Below are 13,795 nucleotides of genomic sequence, written 5' to 3'. Positions count from 1 at the left end.
GTTACTAGGCCTCTTGGCCTGTTCCCATGCCATTCGGGCAGGTTCTGGTAGAAGCACGACCTTGGCTTGCTCTTCTGAAAGAGCTGCTTGCTGTGCTGTCTTTGCAGATTTATTTTGCAAAGGCATATGGTACCAGATGGTATCGATGGAAACTCAAGGGACTTCCACATTTTACGGAAACCAACTAGAATCCCCCCCTTTTCTTTTCTTTTCTTTTTTTTTTTTTTTTTTTGCCTCTTCTGAGCTATAATGGTAAAGTTGACAGAAATCACCATTTTCACTACAGTTTTTGAGAGCTTGTTTTCTTTTTTTATTAAATGAGATAACTTATGTGAATTAATAACTAATGTTAGCTTTATTTCCTCTTCCTACTTCTTCTCCTACTGTGACAGTTACAGAAGCTTGAAAGATTAAGAAGACATGACTGCTGCCTTCAGAGAGTTTATAGTCCTAGAAATTGAGAGTGGAGGGGAAAGGTGGAGAAGGTTAGGGCAAAGATATGAAGATACTGTACCTCTAGGAAGTGGGGATCAGGGAAGGCTTTGCTTACGAGTCATCATTTGAATTGCAAGTTGAAAGACATGTAGGCTCTTACCTGGTAGAGATGATGGTACCCATGGAGAAGTCCTTCCTAACATAGTTCCCTCTCCCTCTCACCTTCTCTCATTTCTTTCTCTGTCCTCTCTTTTTCCCTCCCCTCTCCTCTCTACCAAGGCATATACACTTGTCTGACACATTCTTCAGTTTCCCATGCCTCGTATGGTGAGGTGGTAATGGCTCCCAAACATGGCCGCCTCCTAATCCCCCGAATGTGTGAATGTTAACCTGTTTTGGAAAAAGGGTCTTTGCTCATGTGATTATGCTGAGGATCTTGAGTTGGGATGATTATCTTGAATTATCCAGGAGGGCCCCGAATCCAATCACACGTGTGTTTTATAAGAGAGCGCAGAGGGAGATTTGAGTCACACACAGAGAAGACAGTGAAGTCGCAGGCATGCTGGAGTGATGTGGCTGGAAGCCAAGGAACGCCGACAGCTCCAGAAGCTGGAAGAGGCGAGGAGCAAATTCTCCCTCAGAACCTCTGGAGGGAGTGCAGCCCTGCTGACACCTGTTTTCTGGGGCTGCTACAACAAATTGCCACAGACTGGGTGACTGCGGGTGACAAGTTTGTTTCGCAGTTCTGGAGGCTAGACGGCGCTAGGGAAGGAGTCTTTCTTGTCTTTCCTAGCTTCTGGGGGTTGCTGGCAATCCCTGGTGTTCTTTGATTTTGCAACTGTATCACTCCAGTCTCTACCTCCATTGTCACACACCCTTTTCCCCTTCCTATGACTGTGTCCAAATTTTCCTCTTATAGGTACACTAGTCATTGGATTAGAGCTATGCTAATCCAATATGACCTTATGTTAACTTGATTGCATCTGCGAAGACACTTTTTCTATATCAGGTTGCATTCACAGGTCCTGGGAGTTAGGACTTGACTACATCTTTTTGGGAAATGCAGTTCAACCCACAATAGGGTTTATGGATGGCTGCCACAGTGACTTAGAATATGGGAACAAAGGAACTATTTGAGACTTGTTCAGTCAGCAAAAGATGACAGCTTTTGGATTTGGGATAGCTTGGGGGATAGAGCTGATAAGAATTGAAGGTAATGAGGGAGAGAAGGAAATTGAGAATGATTTTTCTCCTTTTACATAGATATGGTTGCTAGTCCAAGATAGAATGATTTATAGTGGATATCCTTGAATACATTTAAGTGGTTAACAGTTTTATTGGCATTTCTTAGCATATCTTATAAATAATTGAATGTTAGGCATCCGATTTCTGATGAATATTTTTTTACCCTGGGTGTTGGTTAAATGAGTGTGTGCCCAGTAAGTTTGTTCTGTTCAGTGTTTTATAACTAATGTGCACATTGTTTGTACATGTGTTGGCATTTTAGTTCGCCATCCAGTTGGTTTATTTAACTGATGGATGCTAGCGTCATTCGGAGTCATTAGTAGGCACCAAAAGTATGTAAAATTGTTGAAAAAGTATGTAAGACTTTGATTGTCTGCAGGGTTAATCTTCATGGTTTTTAAGTCTTCTTCTAGTGCTAAGAGCTTCTCTTGAGGACAGTTAAATAAACAATGAGATTTGTTTAACTTCGAAAGAAGTTTGTTTGACGCAGAGGGAAGTAAAGTGCGGGCCCTGGCACAGTCCGCTGATGGCCCAGTTACTGGTCTTCAGCCAAGCTATTGCAATACTGTGGACAAAAGTCGTGGACTGCTTTGTGGATCTTTAATGATTTGGGTTTCCAGATCCAGTGCTTAGAGATGTGATACTTTTGTCTGCTGGGGCATTGGCCTTTAACATTTAAAGGTCAAAATGCCATATTGTACCTAGCAATCCTTTTAGAGCTCAGCTAACAAGAATTGCTTGATCTTAGGTGATACTTCCTAATTAAGTAAGTTTTGTTATAAACTTAATAATATACTTCCTGCACTGTGTAGTAAATACACTATGGCAGTACTAAACAAAGGTAGTCGTACAAATATTTAATTCTCAAATTCTGAAAAAGAATTGTAAAACCAAAGAGAATTAGACCTGATTAGGTCGGAGATCGGTAGTGTAGTAGGTGTCCTCCCCAAAATGCATGTCCATGCAGAGCCTCAGAGTGTGGCTTCAGCGTTGCAGATATAGTAAGTTAGGATGAGGTCATACTGGATTCAAGTTGGCCCTAAATCCAATGACGTGTGTCCTTACAAGAAGAGAAGAGGATACACAGAGCTACACACAAAGAAGGCGATAGGAAGATGGAGGCAAAGACTGAGATTGCGTTGCCACAAGGCAGAGAATGTCAAAGGATTGCCTGTGACCACCAGAAGTGTCGGGAGAGGCTTGAGACAGCCTCTCCCTTTGAGCCCTCGGAAGGAGCCAGCTCCATGGACACCTGATTTCAGACTTGTAGGCTCCACAGCTGTGTCTGTTGTTTTAGGCTACCCAGTTCGTGGTAGCTTGTTACGGCAGACTTAGGCATAGAGGTCCACGACTAACACAAACAGTTGAGGATTCTAGGAGTAATTTTCAATAAAGATGGGTCGTTGCTGCTTACAGAGCCACTGTAATTCAAGCCACCTGCCATTCAAGCTGCTGCTCAGAGTCCCACTTGTGGAGAGCTGGCTGCCATGATGGATGGCCTCGGTAAGGAGTGTACCAGCTTCACTGACCTCTGCCTCTCCCTTGTGACAGGTAGCCCAGTCAGCCAGCCCTGTCCGCCTTGCATGTCATAGGAAGGATGGGGGACTTGGCACTCTGCTTAGGGATTTTGGTGTTCCCAGTTGTAGAAGTTCACTCATGTGATAAGATAGCACTTTACTGCAGTTCTAGTTAGGGTGAAATTTTGCCTTGAATATAACTGTGCTAGAGAAGTTTTAGCTGCTGCAGCAACCAACCCCATGAGTCTTACACTTTTAACATAACACAGGTTCCTTTTCTTCTCATGATCAAGTCCATTGCTGATGTTTCTGGTAAGGCAGCTCTATTCCAAGTGACTCAGGACCCTAGGCTCCTTCCGTCTGGTGGCTCACCGTCCCCTTGAGCCTCCAGAGCATTCCTCTGCACAGTCTTCATTCAGCGGGTCAGTGGGGGAGGAGCCTGTGGAAGAGGATGGGCGGCACAGGCAGATCCACGAGTGGCTTCTATATTTCTGCCCACATTTTCTTGGCCAGGACTAGTTACGAGACTCCAGGAGAATCCCATGAGTGGATGGATGGCAAATGCAGTTACTATGTGCATCTGGGAAGGTGAAGTGGGACTATTAAACATCTAGCCAGGCTCTACCAAAATAGCATATGTAAATGTGCCATCACTGTATTCAAAATCATGTTTTGGTGCATTCATATTTTAAAAATCATTTTAATATATTTTGTAGCCATGAAGCTTTTATTTTATTAATTTGGGTGTGGGATTTAGGTTTTCCAGTGTGTGTTCTAAGTCATCCCAGACTGCCCTGTATTTTTTTGAATAATGACATTTTGTAATCAAGTTTTGGAGAAGGATTTTGCTCTCTAGTTTATATTTTTATCAGACTCTATATATACTGTAATTCAGTTGAATGACTTTAAGTTGTCCATTGATAATACCCCCCTTCCTTTACTTAAAAGAATTCCCTTAATGTTTCTAGAAAAGAAGTTCGAAATAGTGGCTGATAATTCTAGGCAAATCTTTTGTAGTAGAAACCAAAAACTGTTAGAAACTAGGTTTGTTTTGAGCCACCTATTTTTTCTTTTATCCTATCTTTCCCCCCCAAATACGTTGGTATAGATTGTATAATTTTTGTAACTTGAGCTGTATATGTTAAGAACTGGTTATGTTGCTTGGCCTAAACATAGGAGTGTGTTCCCTGATGCAACAGGTACTTGTTGAGCACTTAGTGTGTTCCAGATGTTGTGCTAGTTTTGGACTTGGACATAGGAAAGAGTCACAGCTCTCAGATTGTGTATTTGGCCTGCTCTGGAATTTACAAGCTACAGGATGGGGTTGGAGGAACTTGAAGGCCCAGGAAGACTGGAGTTCTAGGGTTCTAGAACCCTCTGAAGATCAAAAGACTTGTGAATAAATGATTTGGTCACCGAGGAATTCAGTCAGTACCTTAGATCTGAAAGATGTGTTGTATATGCTTTCATGATAACAAGCCCTGTAAAATCCATGACAGTCAATTGCAACTCTTTTTTCATTCTGGTTGCTTGGAAGTGTTTGTATCCATTGCTAAGTGTTTTGCTGCTCCTTATAGTTATAACCGGTTAGTGACTTACGGCTGAGTTAGGGCGGAGGGGGCGGGGCGCGGTGGGAACAGAGAGGACAAACAGTATAGAGTGCTGGATAAAACCAGAATGCTGTTTGTCTATGTACAAGTATAGAAGTTTTCATCAGAAAAATTATAGACCTTCTTTCTCCCTCTTTCTTTGGCTTTTATAGTCTATTTTCTTTTATATATTCTTTAAAAAGTAGAGACTTCCCATATCTTGTTCAAACACATCTGCTGGTATCCTCAGTCTGATTCCTAATTTCCAAATCAGTGGTGGCTGTGGATTCATTATTAATGACATGACTTAGTGTGCTGTTTTGTTTTGCTTTGTCTTTTCACATGTTCTTAGGATGTCTGCAAAGATCACTCATTCCTTTGGGGAGAATATTCAGTAGTGGCAGCATGCTTCTTCTTGCTCATTTTGCTTGTTTTGCTTATTTTTTGCTGATTTAGAGTTGCTGCCTAGAAAGAACTGGTTATATTAAAGGGAGTTTGGGAGTCACAAAAAAAAAACATCATGCACCTGGATTTAGCAGTTCATACAATGAAAATTTGGAAATAATCCTTAATAATGAAATGAGTAAACACATGATTATGGAGTATCTTGCAAGTCTTTAAGATGCAAAGACTAGCAACTTTGAAAAGTCTGTATGATACAATTTGAAGAGGCTAAAGCAGGATATAAGATGGTGTGTATGTTGTAAGTATGCAAATGATTTGCAAATAAAAAAGTTGAAAAAAAATCAAAGCATTTATACTACTACTAAGAAATCAGGATTATGTTTATTGTCTTTTTACTACCCTTCTAAACTTTTGAGGATTAGGATGTATTTAAAATAGTAATACAAAATAATTTGAGAACCTTGTACATGTTGTGTTTTATTCTTTGAAGGTTTAAAATAAATCTCTTCATGTTTCCAATAGTTACCTAGGTAAATCATATAAATGGGCTAATTATGGGAGGTTTTTGTAATTTTTTTTGTGTGTGTGTGTGTGTGTGTGTGTGTGATTCCTGGTAAGTTGAGGTATGGTCAGCTGTTTGGAATGGGTGAGTTTCAGAACATTGCATTGGTATAAGATAGTTTCTAAGGTCAGTTTTAGAACATCTGAATCTAGATTAACGTTTTTAATCAACTTGTAGGGTTGTAGGGGAAAAGGTAGGTAGTTAAGTATTCTTGAATGCAGTAGAGAGGAATTAGGAGATTGTTTTGCTCTTAGAATCTGTTTATATTATAAAACTTAAACATTATTGGTATGTGTTATAAAGTGGGGCATCAACCCAGACCCCACCTCCCAGGGAGGAGGTAGAAAAGCATTTTGAATCACTTTGTGTCTTAATAGGATTGTGTGGACATTGTCCTTTGTCACCTTGTCAAGTCATCTTGGCTAAATTCTGTTTTTCACAGCGAAGGAAACTGAAACGTACCAGGTCTCTCTTATCAGGAGGAGAGAAGGAGTAGTGGTGTGGATTCTTGATTTTAGAAGTTTTATTTTAGCATTTATTTATCAATGTGTGTGTATCTCATGGAAACTTCACAAGCCTCCTTTTACTAAAAGCATCCCTTGGTGCTTCTGACTCAGCTGGAGCTGTGGTGCTGCCTGCCCTCGTCAGCCTGATCTCCACACCCACAGCAGTATCCTTCACCTCTGACGCAAGTCACAATTTTTATTTATTTATTTATTTTCAGCATAACAGAATTCATTGTTTATGCTTGACACCCAGCGCTCCATGCAATCTGCGCCCTCCATAACCCACCACCTGGCTCCCCCAACCTCCCACACAAGTCCCAATTTTTATCTGAAGGAGGGAGTGAATATTGTACTCTTTTGAGAGCCATTTATGGGTATTTTGGACCTTAGGCATTTTCAGATTTAAGATTTAGTCCTCCCAAGGCCTCCCGAGCCTCATGACAGATCGTCATTTGTAATTTCTGTGAGGCCTACACTTGAATCAAACATACCATGAGGCCCACTGCCTGGCTTCATTGTTTTGAGAAGTTCAGCTGTTTCTCTTCACTCAGGGTGTTTTATGCCTTAATGCTGTTGCCTTATGACCTTATCCTTTGTGGAGAAGTATGACAAAAAGAAAGCCAGCTGGGAAAGCAGGTGATGAAAATTTTTCTTCAGGCGACCAAAGGGATGGTTTTTAGCCAGAAAATAGAAGTTGTAAGTAATTTTAAGATTGTTAAATGTGGCAGAAGCCTGACAGACCTGTGGACCTGAACAAGTCTACCATGCGCTGTAATGGAAATGACAGTAAAAAGTTACGAAACTGTTACAGTGATTTTTTTCTAGCCAAGGAAAAAATTGCTCATCCAATGAGAAAGAAAAACTCAGGAGAGCGTTGAAAAGGCTCTTAAAGTATGGTCTGGTTATGCACGGAAAGACAAGACTGCCATTTCTGGAAGTAACAGATGGCGAAGACTGACAGGTGAAGGTTGATTGGATGAAATCTCTCAAATGCATTTTCTTTGCCAAATGTGAAGTTAATAAGGGGAGGCCACACCAGCTAGCCATGGATCGCTCTTAAAACTGAGCTGAGGGAACTCATAAATCAGTGAAGGGTTATGGTCTCTGTGAATGCAAGAAACCCACCTTTGAAGAAAGTACCTTCTCTAAATATACATCCCAAGAAGAGACGTGAGCACGAGGTGTTCAGACAACTAAGGGGTAATTTTGATGATGGGATGGAGGGAAATCTAAACATGCCTGAGAGATGAATCAGGTTCCTTGTCAGGACGAGAGGTGAAGGAAGGAAGGAGGGACAAGGCAAGTCTAAAAGCAGAACCTCCTCTTCTGGTTCATTTCTAATTGCCTTTCTCATCCTTTCCCCAACTTGGTGCAGTTGTTTCTTTGTTTAAGGGTTAGCAACCAAAGGCTGATGATCACCAGATTGAAAAGATGTTGTTAACCTTGGGCTGTAGCTCAGCGGGTCTCGGGTGGTCCTCAGACCTACAGCATCAGCAGAATCCCTAGGCCTTACCCAGAATTATTGAATCGGAAACTCTGAGTAGTGGAGCCCTGCACTCAACCTTGAGAAAGCCTTCCAGGCGATTTTGGTGCAGGCTGGTTAGAAGCCCTCTGCTGTGACTTGTCTTTATTCAGCATTTCCTTTTATCATTTTAATTTATTATAGTTTGTTATATATTATATACAGTGTACAGTCTGGGTAATCCTCTTTCTTACTCCCGACTTCTCAAATTTTTTAAGTTCCTGGCTGATTTTATTATCATTTATATTAGAGTTTGCTTTGGTGGATTTTTTAAAAATTATTTTGGCCCTGTGTTTACAGAATCTGTAAGAATATGAAGGGCTAGCTCACATTTTCCAGGTCCATTTTATTTAATATTATAAGGGAAATTATAAGTTCCAGTGGTATTCAAGAATTTAGAGATTAGGGAAAGGTTCAAGGCATGACATTTCTCAGGGAAAAGGGTCTACAGTAATTTAAATAAACCCAATCAGACTGAGTGGCTGTCAGCAAGAAGCAAGATTTACTGGGCAGTTGACTTTATATATTTTGATCTGATACATTAATTAACCCTCCCCAAATCTATTTAGCAGCTGGTTGTCATTTCCATTAGCGAGAAGCAGCTTGTCCCAAATCTGCTTCGGAGCTCCTGCCGGGCTTGTTTAGCCTCTCAGCTGTGAGACAAAATTCCCAGGTGCCCGCTCAGTGCCCAGGTCTCTAGACCTTGCTATGGGGTGGTTTAAATCCTTCTGCCAGCTCTTGGAATGACCGTAGGCAAGTAATTTAATTCAGTCTTTCTGTCACTGAAGGTAGTCAAGAAGGATTTAAGGATTTATATGCAATAAGAAACATGCTTTAGAGTTTTATCAGTCTAAGCTCTAAGGTAGAGAGGTGGGGTGAGGGTTGACTGTTTTCACTCATTCCTGACCATTTTCAGCTCCAGGGACATGGTAAACTCTCCCAGCAGCTTATATGCAGTGATCAGGCTTCCTTAGTTTTGGGGGCCCTATCACCATGAATAATTTCATTCTCTAAAGTTTTGGAAATTGTCACCGCTTAATTTACTATTCTTATTCTTGTTTTTTTTGTTTGTTTGTTTTGTTTTTGTTTTTTTTTTAACAATTTCTGGTTACGGTAGACCCTCACTAGTTTATATAAAGTTCTGTAAATTTGTAGATGATTTTAGGGAAATGGGGTTATTTAAGTGATACCATGTTCAGGTAAATAGAACTAAGTGGAGCCAAGTTCATAAGGTTGTGTTAGTTATTGCCCCGCAACTTAATAGCTTAAAACACCATACATTTATTATTTCCTCCTTCTTTGAATCAGGAGTTCGGGAGTGGAGTGGCTGGGCTGGGTGCTTCTGGCTCAGGTATCAGGAGGTGAGCATCAGTATGTCTTGGGGGTAGTGGTTCTCCGGGCCTGACCGGCGCTGGAGGATCTGCTTCCACTACGGCTCCATCACATGGCTGGTGAAAAGAGACCCCAGTTCTCGCAGGCTGTTGGCAGGAAATTTCAATGCTTCGCCTTGTTGGCCTTACATAGGGTTTGCAGTGTGTCCTCCTGACATGGCGGCTGGTTTCCCCAGAGGAGTGATCCTAGAGAGAGCAAGGAGGAAGCTCTCTGCCCTTGATGACCTTCAGAAATTGCATCACTTCCCCGGTATTCTGTTTGTTAGACGTGAGCCGCACACAAGAGGAGTGGAATTAGGCTCTGCCTTTTGAGGGAAAGAATTTAAAAGAATTTTGTGGACATATTTTTAAACTTCTGCAATGATAGACATGGTTATATATTTAGCAAAGACACGTGATTGGCAACAACCAAATTTGTACTTATTTCTTTGTTGTTTAAATGGTATTATAGTTAAAACAGGTGTTACTGCTACTTTATATGTATTCCTAAAAATTCTCATGTTCTCCAAAATTGTAAAATAAAAATAAAAGGGTTTATGAGAAAATGCAGTTGGAAGGGGGCAGGACTATAAGTGCATGCGTCTTTATAACCAGAATACTAAGAAAAGTAACGATGGGGCCTCGGGAGATAGCCCAGATGGCCCACATGGGCATCCCAGTGTGGCTGGAAGTTGAATTTTAGTTTTAAAGGAATATTAAGCTGCATAGTAACAGAACTGAAATGCTGGTTTGTGGGCACTGAGATGGCGTATTTGCTGTGGACTTTTTCCTTTGCTATTAAAAGTTTTAATTCTAGACTAAATCTTTCTGAATATACATATTAAATAATATACATATTAAAGTGACACTGTTCCCCTATTTACAATCATGTGAGCTAGTTGGTATTAATGAATCATAGTATTGTAGCAAAACAGACTGTAGTTTCCCCTAAATAAATAAATATTTCTCTTCTAATTATTTATTTAGTAAATTCCTGCTGATAGACAAGACTGAAGGAGACTTCAGTCGCTTTGCTGTGGTCATTCTCTGTCTCAGCTTGACATACTTGCTTTTGCTGTCTTTCCCCTCGGATGGAGTAAGACGTGCCTTAGACCTGTAGGAAATTAGCTTAACATTTCTAAAATAAAAGTCTTAACAACTGATCCAACTTTGAACTGGTAGTCATTGGTTACTTGATGTTGTCAGTATTTATTAAGGCAGAGAACTTTTGGAATTCCTCTGAATTGAGAAGCTTGAGAATGGCAGGGAGAGATTAAACTCATTCTTATGTCATAAAATAAGGAAGTTTGAGGCAGAGGAGGCTGCATCTGGGTGGCTGCCCAGGTATGCAGTGTGTTTTCATCTCCATACTCTCCAGAGCCCTATTTGTACACAGAAGGTCCTGAGGAGGGGTCTACTGGGACACCCGGAGGGGGAGGGGAGCAGACCACAAGGAGATTGAAATCACTCAGAACAAGATGAGGAGGGGGGATGATTCAGACTGGGATGTTTAGGGCTTTCCAAGGACAGACTGAGCTTACCATTAGGCTCCAGGACTATTCAGGCCCTTTGGGAATTTTTCTAATGAAAGAATAAAAAGCCTGACTCTGTTGATGTCTCCATACTCTTCAATATATTTGTCCCTTCTGGAACGTGTAGTCCACTCTATCTGGTGATTTGTTCTGGGGCTTTCTCTCGGATTTTTGTGGTGCTGGGAGAATGGAAGGGCTATCTTTATATACTTCTGTTGGCTTTTTGTTCAGTCTGTGGTGACCCACAGAGCTCCATAAATGTGGCAGGTTAACAGGTGTCCTGGAAGCCACTCTTGGATGTGGCTAAATAAAATGTCTCCTTGTTTGCATTCATTAGTATGTATGTAAGTGTGTGTGTGTGCGCGTGCGTGCACGTGTTCACGCAGGCATGCACCTGCCTATTTAGATTCCTCCTTAGTGTATGTTAGTTTCTTACATTTGTGGAAATTGGGTTTTCGGAAGCGGTAATCTTACACTTACCTTCTTCCCTATAAGGACAGTATCATGTAGAAAGGAGCTCTTGGACTGGGAGTCTGAGCATTTTTCTCTCTTGGTAAATGAACTTGTATGGAAGAGGGCAGACGAGAGACTGTGGTCTGACCGTCATCACTGGCAGCCTTTGGCAAGTCCTGTGTGATCTGAAGTCTCCTGGTCTTCCTGCCTCTTGGTGGGACATTAGCATCTGGTGACGGAACAAGCCCGTGGCGTTCTCAGCTCCCTTGAGGAGGGTGTTAGCAGTGTTTCATTGTTTGCTGGGCACTAAGTTGAAGTTGCTGAACCGCTGTTACACTTCATTCTGGCTCAGTCCCAACAAAATTCTGTAATATGCAGAATCTGTTTTATAAAACATTTGATATGCTGGGAGAAAGAGGAAGTGAAATTCAAACCTGCTGGTTTTGTTCTTTCTGCCCAAAGGTATGTATTGGGAGGGTTCCAACACTCTGGATCTTTTGAGATCTATTTTTGGTGCCGTGCTCTTCCTGTTTCCTTTTCTAGTAGGTATTAGACATCTACCAAAACTACTTGGTATTTACGTGAAGACTACAGCGTCCCCCCCCCCCAAAAAAAAAAAAAGACTACAGCGTCCCTTGAATATGTTTCTTCAGTTAGCCTTTGGCAACTAGACAAATTTCCAAATAAATACAACCCTTCTGGCTTGGGTCCTGTTCAAGGACACGTGTCTCTCATTAGTTTATTTGTGAGTGTGAGTTTCAGTCCTCTTTGCTATTAGGCATTCAGCGTCTACAGCTGGGACTGTGTTGTTCCTTGTTTGTAACGCTGTCATACACGAATCACAGTGGTTCTCCCATCCAGTTGATAGGACTTGTCTAAATGTCAGATTCATTTCCATCTTGGAAACGAAGACTCTTAATGTCTTTCTTGGCGCTGTCCTTGTCTCCAAGTCTCAGTGCCTCTGTCACTGTCCCTGTGTTCCCTCCATGAGTCACATGCGTGACCACATACCATTCTTCCTAGATTGATGTTCAGTGTATCTTTGAGGACTAGAGGAGCATTTTCTTATTAGGAAAATTATTTATTTATTTTTGCCTCCTTAATAGTAAAAGTGTATTGCATAACTGTAGGAGGAAGAACATCAGAAGTTAATTTCATTAAAACTGATAAGTTTCACTAAATGCTAGATCTTGAATGTTATTTTCCTATCTTAGTCTGTAATATTTTCTTCTTAGTGTACTTAAATTAACTCTGGCCATTTATAAAATCTTGAAGTCATCCCTTTTTTAAATGTAAAAAAAAAAATGTGAGGGATATAGAAGGAAATAAAACTTGGGTTATAACAGAGGACTTAAAATGGAAAAAACATATCTTCACCTAAAATTAAACTGTGTCTGTGGAGTAGGTGTGGTAGTTCTTAACCATAATTGTATTATTGCGGATTTCAGTCTCTCAATTGTAAATTAGACTGTTGCCCAAGAATTATTCTCTGTTGCCCTGGTAGTTTATCTGGTATGCCAGTGAGTTGAAAAAAAAGCCCAATTCTAGGATGCCTAAGTAGGCTCAGTCAGTTAAGTGTCTGCTTTTGACTCGGGTCATGATCCGGGGCTTCTGGGATTGAGTCCGGTGTGGGGTTCTCTGCCCAGCAGGGAGTCTGCTTCTTCCTCTCCCTCTGCTACTCTCTCCCTCCTTCTCTCTCTGTCAAATAAATAAATAAAATCTTAAATAAATTTAGGGGCACCTGAGTGGCTCAGTCGTTCAGCGTCTGCCTTCGGCTCAGGTCATAATCCCCGGGTCCTGGGATCGAGCCCCACATCGGGCTCTCTGCTCCGTGGGGGGCTGCTTCCCCCTCTCCCACTCCCTCTGCTGTGTTTCCTCTCTAGCTGTGTTTCTCTCGGTCAAATAAATAAATAAAATCTTTAAATTAATGAATTAACTAATTCATTAATTTAAAACACCCTGTTTTTTGGACTAAAATGTTTGCTTGTGTTTGTTTCAGGAAAACCTCACAGCTCTGGTAGCTCTGAGCGGATCCAGCTCTCAGGAATGTATAATGTCCGTAAAGGCAAAATGCAGTTGCCAGTGAACCGCTGGACCAGACGCCAGGTCATCCTCTGTGGGACCTGCCTCATAGTATCATCTGTGAAAGACAGCTTGACCGGAAAGATGCACGTTCTGCCACTAATCGGTGGAAAAGTAAGTTTAAAACAAAATACTAACAGGTGTCCCAGTGTCATTGAGCTTACTTTGAGCCATTTCTGTAATACAGGGTTCGTGGTTTTCACTCATCTGTGGTCCACTTCAGTTCCTGCTGCGCTCTGCCCTGGACATCATTGTCGGGTGGTGGAGCCGTCGACCACAGTGCCGCTGGCCCGCAGGAGGCCCCGATGATCTCACTTGGCTAGTCCATGACAGGCTGGAAAACAGAGCAACTAAAATTCAGTATTACGTTGTAGGCTGTAGGTGATGAATTATTCTTTATGAGTAGACATCTGTTGATAGCTTGAGTACGTACTGTGTGGTATAGCGTAATGATCCTGAAGTCCATGGGTTTAGGACCATTCAAGCATGCGTACCAAAGGTTAGACTCTCTCATGCATGAGTCTTTGATCCAGCTTCGGCACACCTATTTTTTTTGGAGAGAGGTAGAGAGAGAGCA

At 41.5% G+C, this 13,795-nt stretch overlaps 1 protein-coding gene across 1 annotated transcript in view; it reads left to right on the top strand.

Annotated features, from left to right (window-relative positions):
* Window positions 1-13,795, top strand: part of PHLPP1 (PH domain and leucine rich repeat protein phosphatase 1) — a 208,939-nt gene that overhangs the window by 91,923 nt on the left and 103,221 nt on the right. Inside the window, exon 2 of the mRNA XM_044242857.1 lies at window positions 13,136-13,332. Within this exon, the coding sequence (XP_044098792.1) occupies window positions 13,136-13,332 (197 nt within the window). The remainder of the gene's footprint in view (window positions 1-13,135; window positions 13,333-13,795) is intronic.

Source organism: Neovison vison, chromosome 3 (genome assembly GCF_020171115.1).
Source record: "Neovison vison isolate M4711 chromosome 3, ASM_NN_V1, whole genome shotgun sequence".
Lineage (NCBI taxonomy): Eukaryota > Metazoa > Chordata > Mammalia > Carnivora > Mustelidae > Neogale > Neogale vison.
The sequence above is the reverse complement of the archived record's forward strand: the minus strand, read 5'-3'. Positions and strand labels throughout refer to the sequence as shown.